Source organism: Pan paniscus, chromosome 2 (assembly GCF_029289425.2).
Source record: "Pan paniscus chromosome 2, NHGRI_mPanPan1-v2.0_pri, whole genome shotgun sequence".
NCBI lineage: Eukaryota > Metazoa > Chordata > Mammalia > Primates > Hominidae > Pan > Pan paniscus.
In genome coordinates, this window is record NC_085926.1 from 111,785,938 (window position 1) to 111,810,565 (window position 24,628).

The 24,628-nt window shown below is 38.9% G+C and overlaps 1 protein-coding gene across 2 annotated transcripts in view; it reads left to right on the forward strand.

Moving 5' to 3' along the window:
* Positions 1 to 19,709, forward strand: part of ATP6V1A (ATPase H+ transporting V1 subunit A) — a 63,724-nt gene extending 44,015 nt beyond the window's left edge. For both annotated transcript variants that reach the window (XM_003825111.6, XM_063602512.1), the window contains 7 exons: positions 2,485 to 2,607; positions 2,703 to 2,817; positions 3,490 to 3,553; positions 5,859 to 6,062; positions 11,184 to 11,278; positions 12,966 to 13,137; positions 16,989 to 19,709. In XM_003825111.6, coding sequence (XP_003825159.1) covers positions 2,485 to 2,607; positions 2,703 to 2,817; positions 3,490 to 3,553; positions 5,859 to 6,062; positions 11,184 to 11,278; positions 12,966 to 13,137; positions 16,989 to 17,081 — 866 coding nt within the window. In that variant the 3' untranslated portion in view covers positions 17,082 to 19,709. The remainder of the gene's footprint in view (positions 1 to 2,484; positions 2,608 to 2,702; positions 2,818 to 3,489; positions 3,554 to 5,858; positions 6,063 to 11,183; positions 11,279 to 12,965; positions 13,138 to 16,988) is intronic.
* Positions 19,710 to 24,628: the final 4,919 nt, after the last annotated feature.

The window sequence follows — 24,628 nt, forward strand, 5'->3', positions numbered from 1 at the left end:
GAAGTGCAGTGGCATGTTCATGGCTCACTGCAGCTTTGACCTCGTGGTCTCAAGGGATCCTCTCATCTCAGCCTCCCAAGTAGCTGAGGCTACAGACATGAGCCACCATGCCTGGCTAATTTTTTTATTTTCTGTAGAGATGGGGGTCTCACTATGTTGCCCAGGATGGGCAACTTCTAGCCTCAAGAGATCCTCCTGCCTTGGCCTCCCAAAGTCCTGGAATTATAGGCATGAACCACCATGCTTGGCCTCTTTGTACATTTCTTAGGGTAATTTCTTAGAAGCAAAATTCCTGCCAGTACAGCTGCTAATTATTATTTTACATTCTGATAGCCCTTCAAAAGGGCTAACTGTGGACAAGAGTTTCTGCTTCTCAACATCTTCACCAATGCTAGTTTTTTCAACACGTTCTTATGATAATTATCAAAGATACGGAAAAGTTGAAAGAATGTTACAGTGAATACCATGTACCCAGCACTTAGATTTGACAATTGAAATTTTAACTATTCTTGCTTTATTAGATACCTGTTCAATCTGTATTTAACAATGAACTAGCATCTTTCTTGTGTGTATGAACCATTTAAAAACTGCCTTGTGTTCATTTTCCTTTTGGATGATAGTTGTTTTTCATACTGATTTCTAGAAACTCTTTTTGGTTTTTTGTTGTTTTTGTTTGTTTGTTTGTTGGTTTTGAGACAAAGTCTCACTCAGTCACCCAGGCTGGAATGCAGTGGTGAGATCTTGGCTCACTACAGCCTCTGCCTCCTGGATTCAAGCAGTTCTACAACCTCAGCCTCCCGAGTAGCTGGGATTACAGGCATGCACCACCACCACACCTGGCTAATTTTTGTATTTTTAGTAGAGATGGGGTTTCACCAGGTTGGCCAGGCTGGTCTCGAACTCCTGACCTCGGGGGATCTGCCCACCTTGGCCTCCCAAAGTGCTGGGATTACAGGCTTGAGCCACCGCGCCTGGCCAGAAACTCTTTGATTAATGAATAAATTCGTCCTTTATCTGTCATGAGTTGCAAATATGTCCCAGCTTGTTTATCTCTTGATTTTGTCTGAGGCATATTTTTCTTGTAGGCACTGATACCTGTAGGTCTGTCAGAGAATTCTCACTTACTCATATGTATCTGTCTTTTCTGCCATTTCTTTCTAATATCACAAGTATCTGTGACATTTCATCACAGATTTAAAACACAGCATGCTTGTATAAGAAAGGATCTGTTCTTATTAGATTGGAATATGTGGTAATTATTGTGTTGTTGAAGCCTTAATATTGATAAGTAATGTTTCCTAAAGACTTTCTTCATGAGACCATTTTATGGATGCCTCAACAGTCAGTATTTTTTATTCTGAAAGATGCAATATGATAAATAGGAAAGTGCTGAATTTTCCACTAATTATGTTAATTTTACTTATATAAACCTCTGTTTCTTTACCAGTAAAATAAAGAAACCAAGGCATTATAAAAGTTCCAAAATCTTTTGGAACTTTTATAATATAACTATACATTTTTCCTAATATCTTAGCGTTTCATAGCGCTTTGTACTTTTTAGATGACATTTATTTAATTCACTTCATCTGCCATATAGAAGTATATAGGGCAGGCGTTATTCCATTTTTAATAGGTTAGGAAGCCACACTGGGAAATCAAGTTATTTTGCTAAGGTTAATGACAGAATAGGAACTAGAACCCAACACTCGTTTCTGTATATTAGCTGCTTATAAGTGGTTTACTGTCTAAATTTACAGGATAGGACCTGATCTGCATAGCAGAATAATCTGGACAATTAAGATATTACTCATTTTAATAACATTTGCTACTTTTGAAAAGTAACCACCCAAGCTGATTGGTTAAGGGTTACTTTTGCATGCATACATGTTTGTGTGTGTGTATGTGATATATAGAGAGAAGCTACATTTGAAAATTAATTTCAGACTTAATTATTTCAACAAAGAATAGAGAAAGTCATTTCCTGCTTTCTAAAATGTGCATTATATTAGGGCCATCTAGGCTATGGCATCAAATAATTCCAAATATATATTTGCTCAATATAATAGATGTTTATTTCAAGTGTTCAGGGCACTCTTTACTCTGTCATTCTGAGCCACGATCCAGCCTGAAATGAGCTCTACCATTTTCAACACATGGCTTCCAAGACTACTGGGAGTTCTTTCCATTTCAGTAGGCCAGAAGGAAGAAAGAGTATGGAAGAGCGTGTGACTTGCCTGACCATAGAACACATTATTTTGACTTGAGTTTTGTTAGCCAGAGATCAGTTACATGGCCATATCTAAGTGCACAGGATGCTAGGAAACAATTCAGTGTGTGCCCAGAAAAAGAGGAAGAGCAGCTTTGAGGGAGCCGCTAGCAGTCTATGTTGTGTACTTATTGCTTTAAAGTTTTCTTAAGGGTGGAAAAAAACAGGATTTTTATATGCTAGCATTGTAACTTATAATAATATTCTTCCCAATTTAGGAATCACACTGTCAGAGTACTTCCGTGACATGGGCTATCATGTCAGTATGATGGCTGACTCTACCTCTAGATGGGCTGAGGCCCTTAGAGAAATCTCTGGTCGTTTAGCTGAAATGCCTGCAGGTAAGTCTGTGTATTGCTTATCATGTAAACAAGACTGATGGGATTTTCGGGGCTGGCTTAGAAACTCTGTTTTAAAATTTCTTTTCATTTTTCAGATAGTGGATATCCAGCCTATCTTGGTGCCCGTCTGGCCTCTTTTTATGAACGAGCAGGCAGGGTGAAATGTCTTGGAAATCCTGAAAGAGAAGGGAGTGTCAGCATTGTAGGAGCGTAAGCACCCACACTATTTACTTTGCAAAAGGAAAAAAGTCACAGATGTATTAAAGAGAGAAAAAAAGTCACTTATTTTAAAGAGAGAATATTTAGCTCCCGCTGGGAGCAGCGGTTCTTAAGGAGGGTTGCACTCCAGAGTCACCTAAGGAGCTCTTTGAAGATGCACATGTTTAGGCAATTTCTACATGTCCTGGTTCCATAGGTTTGACTTTAATTTATATATTTATATGTTTAATTTAGATATTTATTTAATTTTTATAATTTAGAAAATTATAGACATAATAAGGTGAGATTGCAGCACGGTAAAAAGAAAGTGAAGATTCGTGATCACTACATAAAGCCATACTTTTTTCTTAGAGCGTTTCCTCCTTGCTTCATCTATTTGATTAGAATAATAAAATTGATTATAATAAAATATCTATCTCATGTCTCATAATAGAAGGTGTTCTGTAGTTTCTATTGTTGTTTACAACTTAAATACTGGCTTTTGTTTAAGATTTTTAGGTAAGATTTTCTTTCCAAAGGTCATTTCTAAAGTTATTTACATTAGAAAGTTATTTACATTAAAATCGACTTTAAAAAAAAGTTAACATTTATATATATGTTATTTTTCATAAGCATTTCTAATGACCATTTTTTTTGTAATGACCATATTTTTTTTAAATTTAGAGTTTCTCCACCTGGTGGTGATTTTTCTGATCCAGTTACATCTGCCACTCTTGGTATCGTTCAGGTATGTCTTTCCCTAGTATAGTCAACTTCTGAGCCTTTCCTCCTCTCTGCAGCCCCTGCTGTTCTAATGCGATCTAATGTAATCGTTGTGAAGTATTTAATTTAGTCTCTAAAGGACAGGCAATGGTAAAGTCTGGTTTAGAAACACTCTTAACACAGAGCCTTTAATACTGTCTGTTTTTTTCTTAGCTGTTTACATAGGATTTATAATAAACTTAATAATATATAAGTGGAAAATATAGGTAGCAAAAATTTTATTAGTATTAGAGTCGTATTATCCTTTAAGTCATAGTAACCCTAGTTATAGAAACAAAGAGGCCCAAAAATGTGTAATACCCTGAAGTTATTTCTCTTCACAGTATGATCCAAGGCTCTCTTCTGTTTAGTGATAATTCTGAGTCCAGGATTCCTTCCATCTTGTGACTCCACTGTCACCTAGCCTGGTGATCATCTGCATCTAGCTGACACAAGGGAGCTGGGCCTTGTGGAGAAGGCATACCCACCTTTTTTGAACCTTGGATTCAAAAGTGACACAGTCACTCCACTCATTCTATTAGCCACATCCAGGTGAAAGCAAGGCTGGAAAATGCAGTTTCTGCCTAAGCATTTGCTTTCCAATGACAAGACATGAATTTTAGTGGATAGGTAGCCAGCTTGGCTATTAAAAGAAGCCCAAATAAAAGATGTGTACAAATCAGAGCTATAGTTAAAAAAAAAAAGTGATATGTGTATATTATTCATGTGGGAAAAACAGAATATTTACTTGTGTTTCTGATAGTATCAGAGAAAAGGAAATGTCAGAGGCTAAATGTACAACTCTCAAGCTTTTTAACATTTGCTAAAATTTTGAGTTTTAAATTATGGGGAAAGAGGGAACAGAGTTAGAAATGCATGGAATATCTGTGAATGTTTGCCCTTACAAAAATCACTGTCAGTTGTTGTTGGATTGGCCCTGTGAATGATAGGGAACTAAATTTAATCAAAACACTTAGATGTTTTTGTTTTGTTTTGTTTTGATACGGAGTTTCACTCTTGTTGCCCAGGCTGGAGTGCAATGGCACGAACTTAGCTCACTGCAACCTCCACCTCCCGGGTTCAAGTGATTCTCCTGCCTCAGCCTCCCAAGTAGGTGGGATTATAGGCACCCGCCACCACACCTGGCTAATTTTTTGTGTTTTTAATAGAGACAATATTTCACTATGTTGGCCAGGCTGGTCTTGAACTCCTGACCTCAGGTGATCCACCCGCCTCAGCCTCCCAAAGTGCAGGGATTACAAGCGTGAGCCACCGTGCCTGGCCCAGAACCGTTAAAAAAAAAATTTTTTTTTTTTTGAGATGGAATCTCACCCCCATCATCAGGCTGGAGTGCAGTGGCGTGATCTCAGCTCACTGCAACCTTCACCTCCCGGGTTCAAGCAATTCTTCCTCCTCAGCCTCCCAAGTAGCTGGCATTACAGGCATGCACCACCACCACGCCCGGATAATTTTTGTATTTTAGTACAGACAGGGTTTTGCCATGTTGGCCAGGCTGGTCTCGAACTCCTGACCTCAGGTGATCCACCTGCCTCAGCCTCCCAGAGTGCTAGGATTACAGGCGTGAGCCACCATGCCTGGCCAGTTAGAGGTTTTTAATCAAAGTAAAGTGTGTATTCGATCTACATAAACCTTTTCTGGTTCTATTGTACCATAATAATTTTCAAAAGAGTAAATTAATTTTTCTTTTTGCTTTTGGATTTGGCACAGTATTAAGAAAATAGAGGTAAATTTTAAATTTGATTTGTAGGTATTACGCACTTTGAAAATGAAAGGAAATAGATTATTGTCATTTTCTGCAAGTTTTATTCTGTTTTAATTTTACTTAGTATATACTAAAACGATGTATAATTTGACCAGTGAACTGTAGAATTGCATATTTAGGGGTCAGGCATGGTGGCTCATGCCTGTAATTCCAGCACTTTGGGAGGCCAGGGATCACATGAGGTCAGGAGTTCGAGACAAGCCTGGCCAACATGGTGAAACCCCATCTCTACTAAAAGTACAAAAATTAGCCGGGCCTGATGGCGCATGCCTGTAATCCCAGCTACTGGTGAGGCTGAGTCAGGAGAATTGTTTGAACCCATGAGGTGGAGGTTGTAATGAGCCGAGATCATGCCACTGCACTCCAGCCTGGGTGACAGAGCAAGCCTCTGTCTTAAAAACAAAAAAACAAAAAGAATTGCATAGTTGGGACAAGCATGCTTCGGTATTTTTTAACTTTGTTTTTTGAGAAAAATTACTGTTTTTGTGTGTGTGTTTTTTTTAATCAGGTGTTCTGGGGCTTAGATAAGAAACTAGCTCAACGTAAGCATTTCCCCTCTGTCAATTGGCTCATCAGCTACAGCAAGTATATGCGTGCCTTGGATGAATACTATGACAAACACTTCACAGAGTTCGTTCCTCTGAGGACCAAAGCTAAGGAAATTCTGCAGGAAGAAGAAGACCTGGCAGAAATTGTACAGCTTGTGGGAAAGGTGAGTTGTTAAATTCCATGGAAGATAGATCTGTGGGTTACACTGGGGTGTTTCAAGGACAGATAGAGCGTTGGATATTACAGATTCTTGCCTAGCAAAATAAATATTTATTAAATATTTTTAATTGAAATTTTCTATTCATTATAGTACTTAGCATGGTTTTTGGGTATATTGTATGTGAGAAAGAAACATTTGATTTACTTTTATCTTGAAATGGAATATACCCATCACCAACCAAATTGGAGGTAGTAGATTTAGGATTTGTTAGCATACGTTTTTGTAGGAATGCTAGGGCTAGGTTTCAGAAGGATTGGCTTCTAGTTCCTCCAGTAATTAGCTATTGGCCTTAAACAGGTGAGTTACATTCTTGTGCCTGTATCTTGGATTCTTCAAGGAAAGATGGTGTAATTAAATTTAGGCAAATTAAATGCCAGAATGAAAAGACTTCTCAGATAGTATGCAATGCTAGTTAGTACTCAGAGTTCTTTGTCTGGTTTTGTTCTTTTTATTACATGTTACAAAGTCATCTCCTAATTTATTCCAAAAAAGGTTAATATTAGGAGATAGCTAACATTCTAACATGTATTACTTCTTACTATTTATAGAATAAAAATATTCTCTTATCTGCCGAATAAGAGAAGCAAGAAACAGGAAGAACTGCAAAACCAGATAAAGGCAATACAAGAAAGGAAAACTATACGCTAATATTGTTGATGAATGTAGGTATGAATGTAGATACTTAATAAAATATTAAATATTAGTGTATGAGGTCTAGTGGGATATTAAAGAAAATAAAATGATACATCATAAGCAAGTTTATCTCAGGAATGTCCATATTAGACACAGAAAATCTATTGTAATTCACTAATGTAATAATACAATGGAAAAAGGATATCTCAGTTAATGTGGAAAAATATTTGAAGTTTATTACAATTTTTAGAAACATCTTAGCAAACAAGGAATAGAAGGGAACTTCCTTAATGTGTTAAAAGTAATATACTAAGACCTAGGGAAACCACTTTACTTACTGGAGAAATTTCAGATGCATTTCATTTAAAAACTAGGATTAAGACCAGCATGCCTAATCTCATCACTGTGTTCTGTCAAATACCAGAGATCATAACCAATGATGTAAGAAGAGAAAAAAGAAAAGTTGCAAAGAAAGAGATAACAGTGTCATTGTTTGTAGATAATTTGCTCATATACTAGAAATATAACAGAATTAACAGAGAAACAAATAATAAGAGTTCACTGGGGGGTTATGATTCAAGATAAACACAGATCAAGAGAATGTCTCTACGCTAGCAGTACCAACTAGAAAATAAAAGTAAAAATAAGATGTTCTCAATAGCAACAAAAACTAGAGTGTAGGAACTAACCAGAAATATATATTTCTTCTATGAAAACCACTTTTAAACTAATAAATGAAACAGAAGATGATATGAAAATAGAAACAGTCCATGCTCTTGGACGGAATGACTTATTAAAAAGATGCCACTTCTCAGCCAGGCGTGGTGGCTCACACTTGTAATCCCAGCACTTTGGGAGGCGGAGGTGGGCAGATCAACGAGGTCAGGAGTTCAAGACCAGCCTGGCCAGCATGGTGAAACCCTGTCACTACTAAAAATACAAAAAATTAGCTGGGCATGGTGGCGCACCCCTGTAATGCCAGCTACTTGAGAGGCTGAGGCAGGAGAACTGCTTGAACCTGGGAGGCGGAGGTTGCAGTGAGCCGAAATCACGCCACTGCACTCTAGCCTGGGTGACAGAGTGAGACTCCATCTCAAAAAAAAAAAAAGACGCAATTTCTCTTTAATCTGTAAATTCAATGTAACGCCAATCTAAAATTCATTTGATTTCACCAAGATTCACAACCTTAAATAAGAATAGTAAAGTGTGAGCTTCTCCCCTATTGGATAAGGGGGAATACAAAACCATAATAATAAAAACAGTGTGGTATTGGTAAAATAACAGACCAGCGGACCAGTGGAGCAGAATAGAGATAGACTTGTGATTGTATAAACGATTGATATTGCAAAGATGGTACCGAAAATCAAGTGAGGAGAGGATAGATTGTTTCAGTCTGTGATAGAAAACTGTTTACTATTTGAAGGAAAAAAACAAAATGGATTGTTCTCTAATTCCACATACAAAGTTAGAATCCAGATAGATTCACAATTTACGTGGGAAAGGTAAGACTTTCAGTTTGATAGAAAACAAATATTAAGAAAATATCTTTGTGATCTAGAGTTGGAAAAGGACTTCTAAAATAAACCCCTTAACATTAGCCTTAAAACAAAAAAAAGAGTTTTTTGATTACATAAAAAGTAAGCATTTATGTTTAGCAAAGGCCTGCCCTGGTTAAAGGTAACAGACCAGTGACATTGGGAGAGGACATCTAAAACTCATGGACTGGCTGGGCATTGTGACTCATACCTGTAATCCCAGCACTTTAGGAGGCTGAGGTGAGTGGATGGCTTGACTCCAGGAGTTCAAGACCAGCCTGGGCAACATGACGAGACCTTGTCTCTACAAAAAATATAAAAATTAGCTGGGTGTGGTGGTGTGGGCCTGTAGTCCCAGCTACTTGGGAAGCTGAGGTGGGATGATCACTTGAGCTCAGGAGGTTGAGACTACAGTGAAAAGAGATCTTGCCACTGCATTCCATCCTGGGTGACAGAGTGAGACCCTATCTCTATTAAAAAATAAGTAAATACATAAATAATAGGATAAAAATGTTTAAAAAAATTTTTAATTTTAAAAATACTTTTTAAAAAATTAAAAAAAAACTGATGGACTAATGTCTAAAATGTACAAAGATCTCCTGTAAGTTAATAAGAAGACTAGAACTTCAACAGAAATGTGGCCAAGGGAAAGAACAGACTGATAATAGAAAAGGAATCTCAAAAGACTAATAGACCTGTGGAGAATTGCTCAAACAACACTGAGAACATCACATTATACTAGTTAAAATGTCAAATATTGTCCAGTGTTGTGGGGACAGAGGAGCTGGTGGGTGGATTGTCTGGTGCCGCCATTGTGAGCAGTCTGATAGGACTTGTTTACATATCCTGGGACCTAGCAATTCTGTTTCTGGATATTTATCCCCAAAGAAATTCTCAAGCAGGTCCTTAAGTGGATGTTTGTGATGGTGGGGAATTAGAAGAAATCTGAATGTCCTCTACTGTGAGCAAAAGATGGAAGGTAAAATAGGGAGGGTGCACACCACAGAGGATGAAATACATGAGAGCTGGAAGCAGCAGACCATGTGGCACAGCAGCATGGGTGGATCGAAACAAAGTACCAAACCAAAGACACAAGTAAGAAGTTTTACATAATTAAAGACACTTGCACAAAATAAAATATACATTTTACATGAATTTATACAAATAATACACATAAAACATTGTTTAATATTTACCTGTGGTTGAAGAGAGGACTAGAGATAAAAGGGATTTACAAAAAAAAAAAAAAAACTGGAGACCTGATCCATAATGCAAGAATGTAGTTAACTCATTGGGCTTGTCCATTTTCCACTCCCAAGAAATCTTTACCTGTTAGTGATCCTGGCAACACTAATACTATCTCTCAAAGCTGCTAGGGTAATTGTAAAAGTTAGGGCTTTTGAGGTAGTGATATTTAAAGGGTGAAGCTCTGTAACTTAGCTATACTAGTAAAATAGCACTCAGACATAGAGTAGTACATACTTACTGTACTTCATAGTTCTAAATACTTTGTAATGTTTTTAAAATTCAACTATTTATGAGCTATATAGATTTTTATGAAACAAACTTAAGACTGAGAATTCAAATAATTAAGATAGCAAGCCAAGATGTGAAGAGGTATTTCAAGAAAAGAACATCAAGCTTATTTTTAATTAATTAATTTATTTATTTGAGGGAGTCTCGCACTGTGGCCAGGCTGGAGTGCAGTGGCGTGATCTCGGCTCACTGCAACCTCCGCCTCCCAAGTTCAAGCGATTCTCCTGCCTCAGCCCCCCGAGTAGCTGGGACTACAGGCGCCCTACCACACCCAGCTAATTTTTAGTAGAGACGGGGTTTCCCCATGTTGTCCAAAATGGTCTCGATCTCTTGACCTCATGATCTGCCCACCTTGGCCTCCCAAAGTTCTGGGATTATAGGTGCGAGCCACAGTGCCTGGCCAAGAACGTCAAGCTTTTTGCCACCCATGTTTGTTTGGGATTTTTTTTTGTGAGACAAGGTCTCGCTCTGTCACCCAGGCTGGAGTGCAGTGGCACGATCTTAGCTCACTGCAACCTCCATCTGCCTCCTAGGCTCAAGCAATCTTCCCACCCCAGCCTCCCAAGTAGCTGGGTCTAGAGGCGCATGCCACCACGCCTGGGTAATTTTTGTATTTTTTGTAGAGACAGGTTTTCACCATGTTGCCCAAGCTGGTCTCTCACTCCTGAGCTCAAGCAATCCTCCTGCCACGGCCTCCCAAAGTGCTGGGATTACAGGTGTAAGCCACTGTACCCAGACCCATATTCTTAGCAGCACTGTTCACAATAGCCAGGAAGTGGAAGTAACCCATATGTCCATCTATGGATGAATCCATAAACAAAATGTGGTATATATATATATATACAATGAGATATTATTCAGCCTTAAAAAAGAGATCCCATCACATGCCTCAATACAGACAAACTTTGAGGGCATTATGCTAAGTGAAATAAGCTGGTCACAAAAGGACAAACACTGTATGATTTCATTTTTATGTGGTATTTAAAATAGTCAAATTTGTAGAAACAGAAAGTAAAATAGTGGTTACCAGGGGCTGGGGGAGGAGAGAAAGGAGAGTTACTGTTTAATGGATGTTTCAGACTTGCAAGATGGAAAAGCTCTAGAGATTTGTTTCGCAGTAATGTGAGTATACCTAACACTGTTACACTGTATAATTAAAAGTGGCAAAGATGGTAAATTTTATGTTACATGCCTTTTAACCACAGTTTAAAAAGAACATCAATCAAAAAGCCGTTATAAGTAAATTTATTAACAATAGGTGATGGTGGAAACTATATAATAGTTTCTTCTTGTTAATTAATTGCTACCATCAATCTTACATTTTAGAGTAAATGTCTAAAAATATCTTTTTCTCTTCTAGGCTTCTTTGGCAGAAACAGATAAAATCACTCTGGAGGTAGCAAAACTTATCAAAGATGATTTCCTACAACAAAATGGATATACTCCTTATGACAGGTAAGCTATATTGATTTCCTTTTTTTATTTGAGGATTTTCTGTTGTATTTTGGTGAAGGAGTACACATTAAAAACCTTTTTTTATTCTCATACAGGCTCATACACTCTGACTTAGTAGATTGGTTTATTTTGTATATTTGTAGTAGACATGATCTAATATGTCCCCTATCTTGATTTGCTCATTTGTCCAATTATGACAGTATTTTCACTCATATATTCATCTATAATTAGATTTAATTGTGGCTTAGTGCAGAGCCTGGGGATTATTCCCTCCTTCAGAAGCCTTCTTCATTTCTTTCCACTGCCCATGTCTCCTTTACTCTCTTACGTTGTTGTTTTGAGACAGGGTCTCACTCTGTCACCCGAGCTAGAGTGCAGTGGCGCAATCTCAGCTCATTGCAGCCTCAACCTCCTGACAGTTCTCCCACCTCAGCCTCCTGAGTAGCTAGAACTGCAGGTGCCCACCACCATGCCCAGCTAATTTTTTTTTTTTTTTTTTTTTTTTTGGTAGAGACTGAGTTTTGCCATGTTGCCCAGGCTGGTCTCCAACTCCTGGGCTCAAGCAATCCACCCACCTCGGCCTCCCAAAGTGTTGGGACTCAGGCATGAGCCAACACGCCTGGCTTCTTTTACTTTTTTCCTAAATAATTATTACTCTTTTCCTAAATAATTAATAGTTCTGCTTTCATGCCTCATTTCCCAAGAGTCCTATTGCTTGCTTTCTACCAAGGTCTCTGTTAGAGCACTCCAACTCCTACTCAGTGCTTTCTTTTTTTCATTATTATCAATGCTACTACTGAGGCTTGTTTAAAGTTCTCATTTCTTTTAAACTTTGAGAATTTAGCCCTTTCATGCCAGGTTATCTTTTCTCCCTCAAATCATATTTGGCCCCATATAAGACTGAAGAAGGAACTGAGCCAATGGAAGGATTACCAGAATGTAGGGCAAGCAGTAAATATGCCTGTATATCAGTAAGCCCCAGAAATCTGCTCTACTGGGAACTTAACGAAGCTTCTAGGAACCACCTACACAAAGATAACAAGGGAAAAATTCTTTGGAAAAGGTGTAATAGGAGTATCCGTGAAATTATGTATGCAAAGGTGTTTAAACATATCCAAAAGTTGTACGAATGTATGTGACTGAAGTTGAATATTTGTTCACGTGTCTGTTATTTAAAAGTATGGGCAAATGAAAACAAACACATTAAGAAAAAAGGGGCTACTACTAACTTTAGGAACTTGCAGTTTCCTGCTTTCCTATTACTCATTAAACCTAATCCACTATCACAAGGGAGTCTTTACAACTCAGTTATTTTACCATTTGGGTTACTTATTTAACTGCGTTGTACAAAAACAAACCCTCAGAGAGTCATTAGATTATAGTAATACTGTTTCATTGTTTCTCCCGCTTGATGATGTTAACAGAGAAAAGTAAAATTTACCCTTAAAATAAATACAAGAATATATATCTTCTTCTATCCCATATCCTGAGACATCTCTGTCCAAAAACTCTGGTTATGTAGTTGTTGGTCTTTTCACTATTATTTTTTTATTCCTTAGGTATCATCTAATAAATAAGCAATCTGCATACTTAGATAAAGAAACTAATGCTCTAGTAGTTTTATATAAAGTATGAACCTGTTTTGGAGTTTATGTTTGTTAATTTTTTGGACCGTCATTTATTCTAGGTTCTGCCCATTCTACAAGACAGTAGGGATGCTGTCCAACATGATTGCATTTTATGATATGGCTCGTAGAGCTGTTGAAACCACTGCCCAGAGTGACAATAAAATCACATGGTCCATTATTCGTGAGCACATGGGAGACATCCTCTATAAACTTTCCTCCATGAAATTCAAGGTATATTTTGTTTCTGCTGTAACTTTTTTTATTTGGAAATGCTTCTTTTTTTCTTTTTTCTTTTTTTTTTTTTTTTTAGACAGAGTCTCACTCTGTTGCGAGGCTGGAGTGCAGTGGCATGATCTTGTCTCACTGCAACCTCTGCCTCCTGGGTTCAAACGATTCTCCTGCGTCAGCCTCCTGAATAGCTGGGACTACAGGTGCGTGCCAGCACGCCCAGCTAATTTTTGGATTTTTTTAGTAGAGATGGGGTTTCACCATGTTGGCCAGGATGGTCTCGATCTCTTGACCTCGTGATCTGCCCGCCTTGGCCTCACAAAGTGCAATGCTTCTTTTTAATTTTTCTAGCTATTTTGAGTCCCAAACTTGGGCTATAAAACTTGCAGTTATTTTCACACATGTTCAGGTTTTGTAAAATCAGTAGAGACCTCAAAGTTATGTTCAAATAGGAATTCTAATGATAAAAATTAGTATATCAGCCAGGCATAGTGGTTCTCATGCCTGTAATCCCAGCACTTTCAAAGGCTCAGGCAGGAGGATGACTTGAGCCCAGGAGTTCAAGACCAGCCTGGGCAACATGTCGAAATCCCGTCTCTACAAAAAATACAAAAAATTAGCCAGGTGTGGGGCACACACCTGTAGTCTCAGCTATCTGGGAGGCTGAGGTCAAGGCTGCTGCAGTGTGCCATGATCCCACCACTACTCTCCAGCCTGGGCAACACAGTGAGACCCAGTCTCAAAAAACAAAAAAAATTAGTATGTCACGTCTAAAATAAATGCTGATGTGTATTCCCTTTTGTCTTAGCTGCCAGGCAAATTAGAGCTTACTTCATAGCTGAGCAACAATTACCTTACTCCAAGTGCCTATTACTCTAGCACATGTGTTCTTCTGAAATGACATCTTCTCTGTTTACTTCTTTTAAATATCATGTACTGCAGGTCATTTTTTAACTTTTTTTTTTTTGAGACAGTCTTGCTCTGTCATCCAGGGTGGAGTACAGTGGCACAATCTCGGCTCACTGCAACCTCCACCTCCTGGGTTCAAGCGATTCTCCTGCCTCAGCCTCCCAAGTAGCTGGGATTACAGGTGCCTGCCACCACGCCCAGCTAATTTTTTGTATTTTTAGTAGAGACGGGGTTTCACCATGTTGTCCAGGCTGGTCTTGAACTCCTGACCTCATGTGATCCACCCGCCTCGGCCTCCCGAAGTGCTGGGATTACAGGCGTGAGCCACCGCATCCAGCCATTTTTTAACTTTTAAGTGGCCTCTTGTTCTTTTGGAAGTACACAAGATAAAAATAGATAATTAAATGAAATTATTAGTAGGAACTCAAATGTATAAGATTGTTTTTAAAATATTTGATCCGTTGAATAGTATTTATTTCTGTCATGACATCCAGGCATATTTACTAACCACCTACTGAGAATGATTCTCTGAGTGTATATGTAATATAAAAATTTTTAAATTATATATATATTTTGTGTGTGTGTTCACACTATAGATTGAAAGTAAACCTGTACAAATAGGTAAGCACTACATTGAGAATTTAAAAACATTTACACCTTTTTAGTCTTGTCATTTCACCTTGAGATACATAAACAAAGGAAGTAATCAGAATTTTGATATGGATATACACGGTCGTTTATTAAATTTCTTTTTCTTTTTTTTTCTTTTTTTTTTTGAGATGGAGTCTTGCTCTGTTGTCCAGGCTGGAGTACAGTGGCACGATCCTGGCTCACTGCAACCTCCCCCTCCCAGGTTCAAGCAGTTCTTCCTGCCTCAGCCTCCCAAGTAGCTGGGATTACAGGTGCATTCACCACACCCAGCTAATTTTTGTATTTTTAGTAGAGACGGGGGTTTCTCTATGTTGGCCAGGCTGGTCTTGAACTCCTGACCTCAGGTGATCTGCCTGCCTCAGCCTCCCAAAGCGCTGGGATTACAGGCATGAGCCACTACGCTAAGCCAAATTTCTTAAATGTCACCCAAGAATGAACAGAGCCAACAGTACATTATGGTGTGTCCATAAGATAGATATTATGAAGGCATTACCATTTTTGTCAAAAATATTCAAAGACATGGAGAAATGCTTATGGCACAGAGTGAAAAAACTTCCATATGTAACTTGATCCAAATATTGTCTTAAAAAACTATATATTCATAGAAAGAGGATGAAAAAGAAATATACCTGTAGTAATTTCTATTTACATGCTTATTGTGTCAAATTAACATCACAGGTATTTTTTAATGTCGTTACTCTTCTGTAGCATTGTTTTGTGGCTGGAGAGTAATATTTTTCTATTCTTAGACACTTAGAAAATTTCTAGTTGTTGGCCGGGCGCATTGGCTCACGTCTGTAATCCCAGCACTTTGGCAGGCCGAGGCGGGTGGATCACCTGAGGTCAGTTCTAGACCAGCCTGACCAACATGGAGAAACCCCGTCTCTACTAAAAATACAAAATTAGCTGGGCGTGATGATGCATGCCTGTAATCCCAGCTACTCAGGAGGCTGAGGCAGGAGAATCACTTAAGCCCGGGAGGTGGAGGTTGCGGTGAGCTGAGATCACACCATTGCACTCCAGCCTGGGCAACAAGAGCAAAACTCTGTCTGAAAAAAAAGAAAAGAAAAGAAAAGAAAATTTCCAGTTATTGGCGTGGACAACCATGTAGTTGTGTGTAGTTGGTTTTGTGTATTTTCTTAGTATGGAGTCCCAGAAGTGGAATGATTGGGTTAGAGACCTGGAACATTTTAAAGTCTGTCTCTTTTTTTTTTTTTTCTTTTTTCTGAGACAGAGTCTCACTCTGTCACTAGGCTGGAGTGCAGTGGCGCGATCTCAGCTCACTGCAACCTCCGCCTCCTGGGTTCAAGCGAGTCTCCTGCCTCAGCCTCTCAAGTAGCTGGGACTACAGGTGCACGCCACCATGCCCAGCTAATTTTTTTGTATTTTTAGTAGAGACAGGGTTTCACCATGTTGGCCAGGATGGTCTCAATCTCCCGACCTTGTGACTCGCCTGCCTCGGCCCCCCAAAGTGCTGGGATTACAGGCGTGAGCCACCAAGCCTAGCTAAATTCTCTTTTATACATATTACTCAGTAAGTTGCTTTCCATAAGGATTTTAAATAATGGTGCATTTTAACATTATTTCCTAAATTTTACTTTTCCGTCCCAGTGTGATAATACCAGATGTTGAGCAAACTCTGTTTTGATTAAATTAATTCCTAATTATCATGCATTAAGTCATGTTCATCTAATATATGAAGCGGCATAATTTCTCACTATTGTGCACATTGTTGAGGATAAAGGCTTTGGTCACTGAATGTGGTTATCAGGCAAAATGCAAAATTAAAATTTTGTTTTCTTTCTGTTTGGTTGGATTTGTATCCTTAAGAAAAAGGGAAAATGAGTATAGTTTTACCTCCTGCCTGTGGTTTACCAGTGTCCCTCACTAAACCTAGTACTCAAAATATATAAAATACGAGTAACCTGGGCCAGGTGCAGTGGCTCACGCCTGTAATCCCAGCACTTTGGGAAGCCGAGGCAAGTGGATCACTTGAGATCAGGAGTTCAAGATCAGCCTGGCCAACATGGTGAAGCCTGTCTCTACTAAAAATACGAAAAAAAAATTAGCTGGGCATGATGGTGGGCGCCTGTAATCCCAACTACTTGGGAGGCTGAGGCAGGAGAATCACTTGAAGCCAGGAGGTGGAGGTTGCAGTGAGCCAAGATCGTGCCACTGCACTCCAGCCTGGGTGACAGAGCAAGACTCTGTCTCCAAAAAAAAAAAAGTAACTTAACATACGTAATGAAAATTATTTTCCAAATGCGAGTTGAATTTGTAATGTCTTCTTTCAGGATCCACTGAAAGATGGTGAGGCAAAGATCAAAAGCGACTATGCACAACTTCTTGAAGACATGCAGAATGCATTCCGTAGCCTTGAAGATTAGAAGCCTTGAAGATTAGAACTGTGATTTCCTTTTCCTCAGCAAGCTCCTATGTGTATATTTTCCTGAATTTCTCATCTCAAACCCTTTGCTTCTTTATTGTGCAGCTTTGAGACTAGTGCCTATGTGTGTTACTTGTTTCCCTGTTTTTTTGGTAGGTCTTATATAAAACAAACATTCCTTTCTTCTAGTGTTGTGAAGGGCCTCCCTCTTCCTTTATCTGAAGTGGTGAATATAGTAAATATACATTATGGTTACACTACTGTAAACTTGTATGTAGGGTGATGACCCTCTTTGTCCTAGGTGTACCCTTTCCTCATCTCTATTAAATTGTAAACAGGACTACTGCATGTACTCTCTTTGCAGTGAATTTGGAATGGAAGGCCAGGTTTCTATAACTTTTGAACAGGTACTTTGTGAAATGACTCAATTTCTATTGTGGTAAGCTCATTGGCGGCTTAGCATTTTGCAAAGGAATTGCTTTGCAGGAAATATTTAATTTTCAAAAACATAATGATTAATGTTCCAATTATGCATCACTTCCCCCAGTATAAATCAGGAATATTTGTGAGAAACCACTGGGAACTATACTCTTTTTATTTTTATTTTTTATTTATTTTATTATTTTTTTTGGGGGACGGAGTGTCCCTCTTGTTGCCCAGGCTGGAGTGCAATGGCGTGATCTTGGCTCACTGCAGCCTTCGCCTCCCAGGTTCAAGTGATTCTCCTGCCTCAGCTCCCGAGTAGCTGGGATTACAGGCATGCTCCACCATGCCCAGCTAATTTTGTATTTTTAGTAGAAACGGGGTTTCACCATATTGGTCAGGCTGGTCTCAAACTCCAGACCTCAGGTGATCCGCCCACCTCGGCCTCCCAAACTGCTGGGATTACAGGCGTGAGCCACCGCGCCCGGCCAGGGACTATACTCTTTTTAAAATAGACATTTGTGGGGCTCACACAATATATGAAATAGGACCCTCTAAAAAAGAGAAAAAAAGAATCAGGTGGTCAAACTTAGAGCAACATTGTCTTATTAAAGCATAGTTTATTTCACTAGAAAAAATTTAATATCAAGGACTATTATATACTTCATTACTAGGAAGTTCTTTTTAAAATGACACTTAAAACAATCACTGAAAACTTGATCCACATCACACCCTGTTTATTTTCCTTAAACATCTTGGAAGCCTAAGCTTCTGAGAATCATGTGGCAAGTGTGATGGGCAGTAAAATACCAGAGAAGATGTTTAGTAGCAATTAAAGGCTGTTTGCACCTTTAAGGACCAGCTGGGCTGTAGTGATTCCTGGGGCCAGAGTGGCATTATGTTTTTACAGAATAATGACATATGTCACATGTTTGCATGTTTGTTTGCTTGTTGAATTTTTGAACAGCCAGTTGACCAATCATAGAAAGTATTACTTTCTTTCATATGGTTTTTGGTTCACTGGCTTAAGAGGTTTCTCAGAATATCTATGGCCACAGCAGCATACCAGTTTCCATCCTAATAGGAATGAAATTAATTTTGTATCTACTGATAACAGAATCTGGGTCACATGAAAAAAAAATCATTTTATCCATCTTTTAAGTATATGTTTAAAATAATAATTTATGTGTCTGCATATTGCAGAACAGCTCTGAGAGCAACAGTTTCCCATTAACTCTTTCTGACCAATAGTGCTGGCACCGTTGCTTCCTCTTTGGGAAGAGGAAAGGGTGTGTGAACATGGCTAACAATCTTCAAATACCCAAATTGTGATAGCATAAATAAAGTATTTATTTTATGCCTCAGTATATTATTATTTAATTTTTTAGGTAATGCCTATCTCTTGGTCTATTAAGGAAAGAAGCAATCAGTAGAGAATTCAGGATAGTTTTGTTTAAATTCTTGCAGATTACATGTTTTTACAGTGGCCTGCTATTGAGGAAAGGTATTCTTCCATACAACTTGTTTTAACCTTTGAGAACATTGACAGAAATTATGCAATGGTTTGTTGAGATACGGACTTGATGGTGCTGTTTAATCAGTTTGCTTCCAAAGTGGCCTACTCAAGAGGCCCTAAGACTGGTAGAAATTAAGAGGATTTCAAAAACTTTCTATTCCTTTCTTAAACCTACCAGCAAACTAGGATTGTGATAGCAATGAATGGTATGATGAAGAAAGTTTGACCAAATTTGTTTTTTTGTTGTTGTTGTTGTTTTGAATTTGAAATCATTCTTATTCCCTTTAAGAATGTTTATGTATGAGTGTGAAGATGCTAGCGAACCTATGCTCAGATATTCATCGTAAGTCTCCCTTCACCTGTTACAGAGTTTCAGATCGGTCACTGATAGTATGTATTTCTTTAGTAAGAATGTGTTAAAATTACAATGATCGTTTAAAAAGATGATGCAGTTCTATATTTATTGTGCTGTGTCTGGTCCTAAGTGGAGCCAATTAAACAAGTTTCATATGTATTTTTCCAGTGTTGAATCTCACACACTGTACTTTGAAAATTTCCTTCCATCCTGAATAACGAATAGAAGAGGCCATATATATTGCCTCCTTATCCTTGAGATTTCACTACCTTTATGTTAAAAGTTGTGTATAATTGTTAAAATCTGTGAAAGAATAAAAAGTGGATTTAAATTAACATTTTTTTCTTTTTCTCTTTTTTATGGCACAATCTGCTAGAAAATATGTACCTTGTATCTTGACTTACTGTTTTGGTATGACCTTTTAAAATTTTTTCCTTCCTTTTTTATAGATTGTTACTTAAGATTATGAAATTGAATTGGAGCCCTCATTATAGCCTGCAAAAAGTCCCATAATTGTATCACACTATGTTTTGGAAATATAATATACAGAATCCCATCCCATTCTGAATTTTACTTTGAGAAAGTGAATGGTTTCTATAAATTCACTTCTAAGTGCAAGGAAATCAGTGGTACTCTTCAGTTTTTAACAAGTAAACTAAAGCCTTGTAATTTATGATTTTGCAAGCCAATTTAAAGTCCAATATAACAATGTGCAACATCCTTTGTAGCAATTCATTATGGTACGTAGGATATATTTTATTTCCTTAAATGTTGTATTTTTAACAATTTCCAAAGGAGTGAAGAAGCAGTGTCAAAGAACTGTATATTACCATTGAGTCTGAAGTTTATGTAGAGAAATAGTTTAAAAATCATGAGAAGACTTCTTCATTATAGAGCCAGTAATTTTTTGTCCATTAGGTAATATCCCAATATCTTCAGCATATTAGCTTCACTGTATTTCTACAATATAGGAACACAAAGAAGGGAATCAACTTTCTCAAATGGGGTGATAAAACGCTACTGAAGTTGTTCTAAGAGCTTAATTTGAATTCTCGCAGAAGTTGACTCTAAGACAAGCAGTTGAGTTTAGGTAGTTTATTTGGGAGATGGTATCAGGAAACACCATTAGCAAAGTAGAGAATTGAGACAGACTGGAAAGAAGCCAATTAAAGCTCTCATTATCAACCAAGTTAATACTCTGGACTATGGAGCACAATCCTGCTGGGGAGTTTGGGGAACAAGTGAAGAATGCACATCTCAGTTATCCCACCGGGGTGCGAGGAAACTAGGGTAACTTGTTTGACAACCAGCTCCTGTCGATTTTCCATTTGAAAGCTGTCCCCATGAAGATGGGGAGAGTCAATACACAGCACATGCATACAGGTAGATCAGGTCCTGGTGGCCACAGAAAATCCTCTGCAAAAAAACTGAAGTACTGGCAGTTGGGAGGTCAGGCTGGTGGGCACTGAAATGGTGGTCATGGTTGAGGAGATAGAGGTAGGACACTACTAGCAACCACTGAGGCTTCTTACAAATCCAGGAAAAAAGTCAATTAGTAACGGAAAAGTTACTCTGGGCCGGGTGGCTCACTGCCTGTAGTCCCAGCACTTTGGGAGGCCAAGGTATGTGGGTCACTTGAGGCCAGGAGTTCAAGACCAGCTTAGCCAATATAATGAAACCTAGTCTCTACTAAAAATACAAAAATTAGCTGGGTGTGGTGGTGCGCACCTGTAGTCCCAGTTACTCAGGAGGCTGAGGCAGAATTGCTTGAACCCAAGAGGCTGAGGTTGCAGTGAGCTGAGATTGCACCACTGGCACTCCAGCCTGGGCAAGAGCAAGATTCTGTCTCAAAACAAAAAAAAATTATTCTGCAAAATAAGGAAATACCATGTAAAAAGATCAGGAGACTTGGAGACAAGATGTTTGAGAAAGAGCAGAGAGTACACATACTACCAATTTTGGGTATAAGTAGACAGATGGGATTTAATGCTCCTGAAAGTAAAGGCAGCTTGTTGGATCAATGGGGATTTTGATCATTTATTCCCACCCCCTCATTACGTAGAAGAGGAAATTGAAGTTCAGGGAGGTTAACTGACTTGCCCTTGTCACAGAGCTACTTAATAGCGAAATCCTGGCTTCCTGATTCCTAGTGTTTCTTTGTTTCCACTAAATCATACTGTGTATCTTTTCCTTACATGTGTACTTTTCATTCAGACCCAAGACGTTGGGTTGGTTAATATGAGATAAAGTAACCTGAGAAAAACCAGGGAGAAATTACTGGCTAGACAAAGGACATGGACACAGGTAGCATGATTCACTCATCTTTTTTTTTTTGAGACGGAGTTTCTCTTTTTGCCCATGCTGGAGTGCAATGGTGTGATCCCAATTCACTGCAACCTCCGCCTCCCAGGTTCAAGCAGTTCTCCTGCCTCAGCCTCCCAAGAAGCTGGGATTATAGGCATCCACCACCACACCTGGCCAATTTTTTGTATTTTTAGTAGAGATGGGGTTTCACCATGTTGGTCAGGTTGGTCTCAAATTCCTGACCTCAGGTGATCCGCCCCTCTCAGCCTCCCAAAGTGCTGGGATTATAGGCGTGAGACACCATGCCTGATCCACTCATCTTTTTTTTTTCTAGAGACAAGGTCTGATTCTGTCACCCAGGCTGGAGTGCAGTGGCATGATCATAGCTCACTGCAGCCTCAACCTCCTGGGTTCAAGAGGTGCTCCTGCCTCAACCTCCCAAAGTGCTGGGACTAGAGGCATGAGCCGCCATGCCTGGCCAATTTTTTTGTTTTTGTTTTTGTTTTTTTGAGATGGAGTCTCGCTCTGTTGCCCAGGCTGGCGTGCAATGACATGATCTCGGCTCACTGCATTCTCTGCCTCCTGGGTTCAAGCGATTCTCGTGCCTCAGCCTCCCTAAGTAGCTGCGACTACAGGCATGTGCCACCATGTCCAGCTAATTTTTGTATTTTTAGTAGAGACAGTTTCGCCATGTTGGCCAGGCTGGTCTCAAACTCCTGACCTCAAGTGATCCACCTGCCTTGGTCGGCCTCCCACAGTGCTGGTATTACAGGCGTGAGCCACCACACCTGGCCCAGTTTGTTTTTCTTAAGAAGGAAAATGTGATTGGGAAATTGTTCAAGTTTGAGCCACAGTTGAAGAAGATGAATCTGGAAATAGATAACCATTTTTACCAAAATTATATAGAAGTCTTTAAAGAGGGGAGGAACAAGAATATAAACATAATAAATATCTGATAAAGGACTTATACCCAGAATATATAGAGAAATAAAAAATGCAGAGATCTTAATAAATAGATAAAAGAATTAACAGATGCCTCAAAAAATGGCCAATTATATGAAAAAGTTGCTCAGCTTCAAGTCATCAGGGAAATGCAAATTAATACAATATGATACCTCTTCATACCCACTAGAATGGCTAAAATGGGAAGGACAGAATACAAGTACTGGTGAAGATGTGGAGCAACAGGAACTGTCATACATTTTTGGTAAGAGTGTAAATTTGTACAACCTCTTTGGAGAACTATTCTGACAGAATCTACAAAATTGAATTAGGAATAACTAATGACTCACGAATCCCATTCTGAGGTCTATAGCCAACAGAAATGCATACATATATGTTCACCAAAAGACATGTACCAAAATGTTCATAGCAGCAGGCAGCACTATTTGTAAAAGCCCCAAACTGGGAACTACCTGGATAACAGTTTGGAAGAACTGAAGTAAGTTGTGGCATATTCGCACAATGAAATACTATACAGAAATGAAAGTTAACGCAACAACATGCATGTATCTCACAGGCATAATGTTTAAAGAAACCAGACAACAGGAAATGATTCAATTTATATAAAATGTAAAAAAAAAAAAAACTTATCTGTGGTGTTTGAAGTCAGGATAGCAGTTACACATGGTGGGGAGGGGAATGTTAATAACAGGAGGGTAGGCCGGGTGCGGTGGCTCACACCCGTAGTCCCAGCACTTTGGGAGGCCAAGGCGGGTGGATCACCTAAGGTCAGGAGTTCGAGACCAGCCTGGCCAACGTGGTGAAACCCTGTCTCTACTAAAAATACAAAAATTAGCCAGGCATGGTGGCACATGCCTGTAATTCCAGCTACTAGGAGGGCTGAGGCAGGAGGATTGCTTGAACCTGGGAGGCGGAAGTTGCAGTGAGCTGAGATTGTGCCACTGCACTCCAGTCTGGGAACAGAACAAGGCTCCATCTCAAAAAAATAAATAAATAAAATAACAGGAGGGTAGCAGAAGGGGGGCTTCCAGAGTGCTGGTAATGTTCTGGTTCTTGATGTGGGTCCTGATAACAAAGATGAGTTCACTTTGTAAAAATTCATGCACACGATTCAAGCACTTTTCTGTATATACATCATACTTTACTAATAAGTTTACAAAAACAAGTAACGATTATACTCAAAAGGTTTCTATTTAAAGTAGTTTTGCATTAAGAAATATATAGTGGTGGTTTAAAAAATACTTTTAGGTTTTACCTAATAAGAAAATGATGTTTTTTTGTTTGTTTGTTTGATTTTTAAACTTACGCTTTCCTAGCAGCGGTAATAGATTTAAATGTTTCAGTTGAGGCACTTTCAATTCTCTTTGCAATCAATAGCTTGCTTTGTTGGATAGCTGACCTGGATTTGGGGAATAGTCTGTCCTTGGAACACAGTCATAGAATGCATAAACTGTTGTCTCTTCACAGTGCTGTAGCCAGTTGCATACAAATACATACTCAGGTGTCCGTGAATACATATCACAGCCCCTAAAGCAGCAATGGATGGCTGTTAGAAACAGGTTTAATGTTTTAAATAATTATACTTCTTAATTAGATGTTTCCCAAACTTGTCTGAATGTAAGAAACATGGAATTGTGTTAATACGGATTCCCAGGCTCTGCCCCAGACCAACCTGAATTGGAATCTCGAGTCTAGGGAAAGGGTAGGGGAATAGATTAACAAGCATTCCAAGTGATTCTTACCATGGGGCAAGTTTTGGGAAACAACTATCTTTACGCCATGCTTAGCTATGAAAAATAACATGAGGCCGGGCGCAGTGGCTCACGCCTGTAACCCCAGCACTTTAGGAGGCCAAGATGGGCGGATCACAGGGTCAAGAGATCGAGACCATCCTGGCTAACATTGTGAAACCCCGTCTCTACTAAAACTACAAAAATTAGCTGGGCGTGGTGGCACGTGCCTGTAATCCCAGCTACTCGGGAAGCGG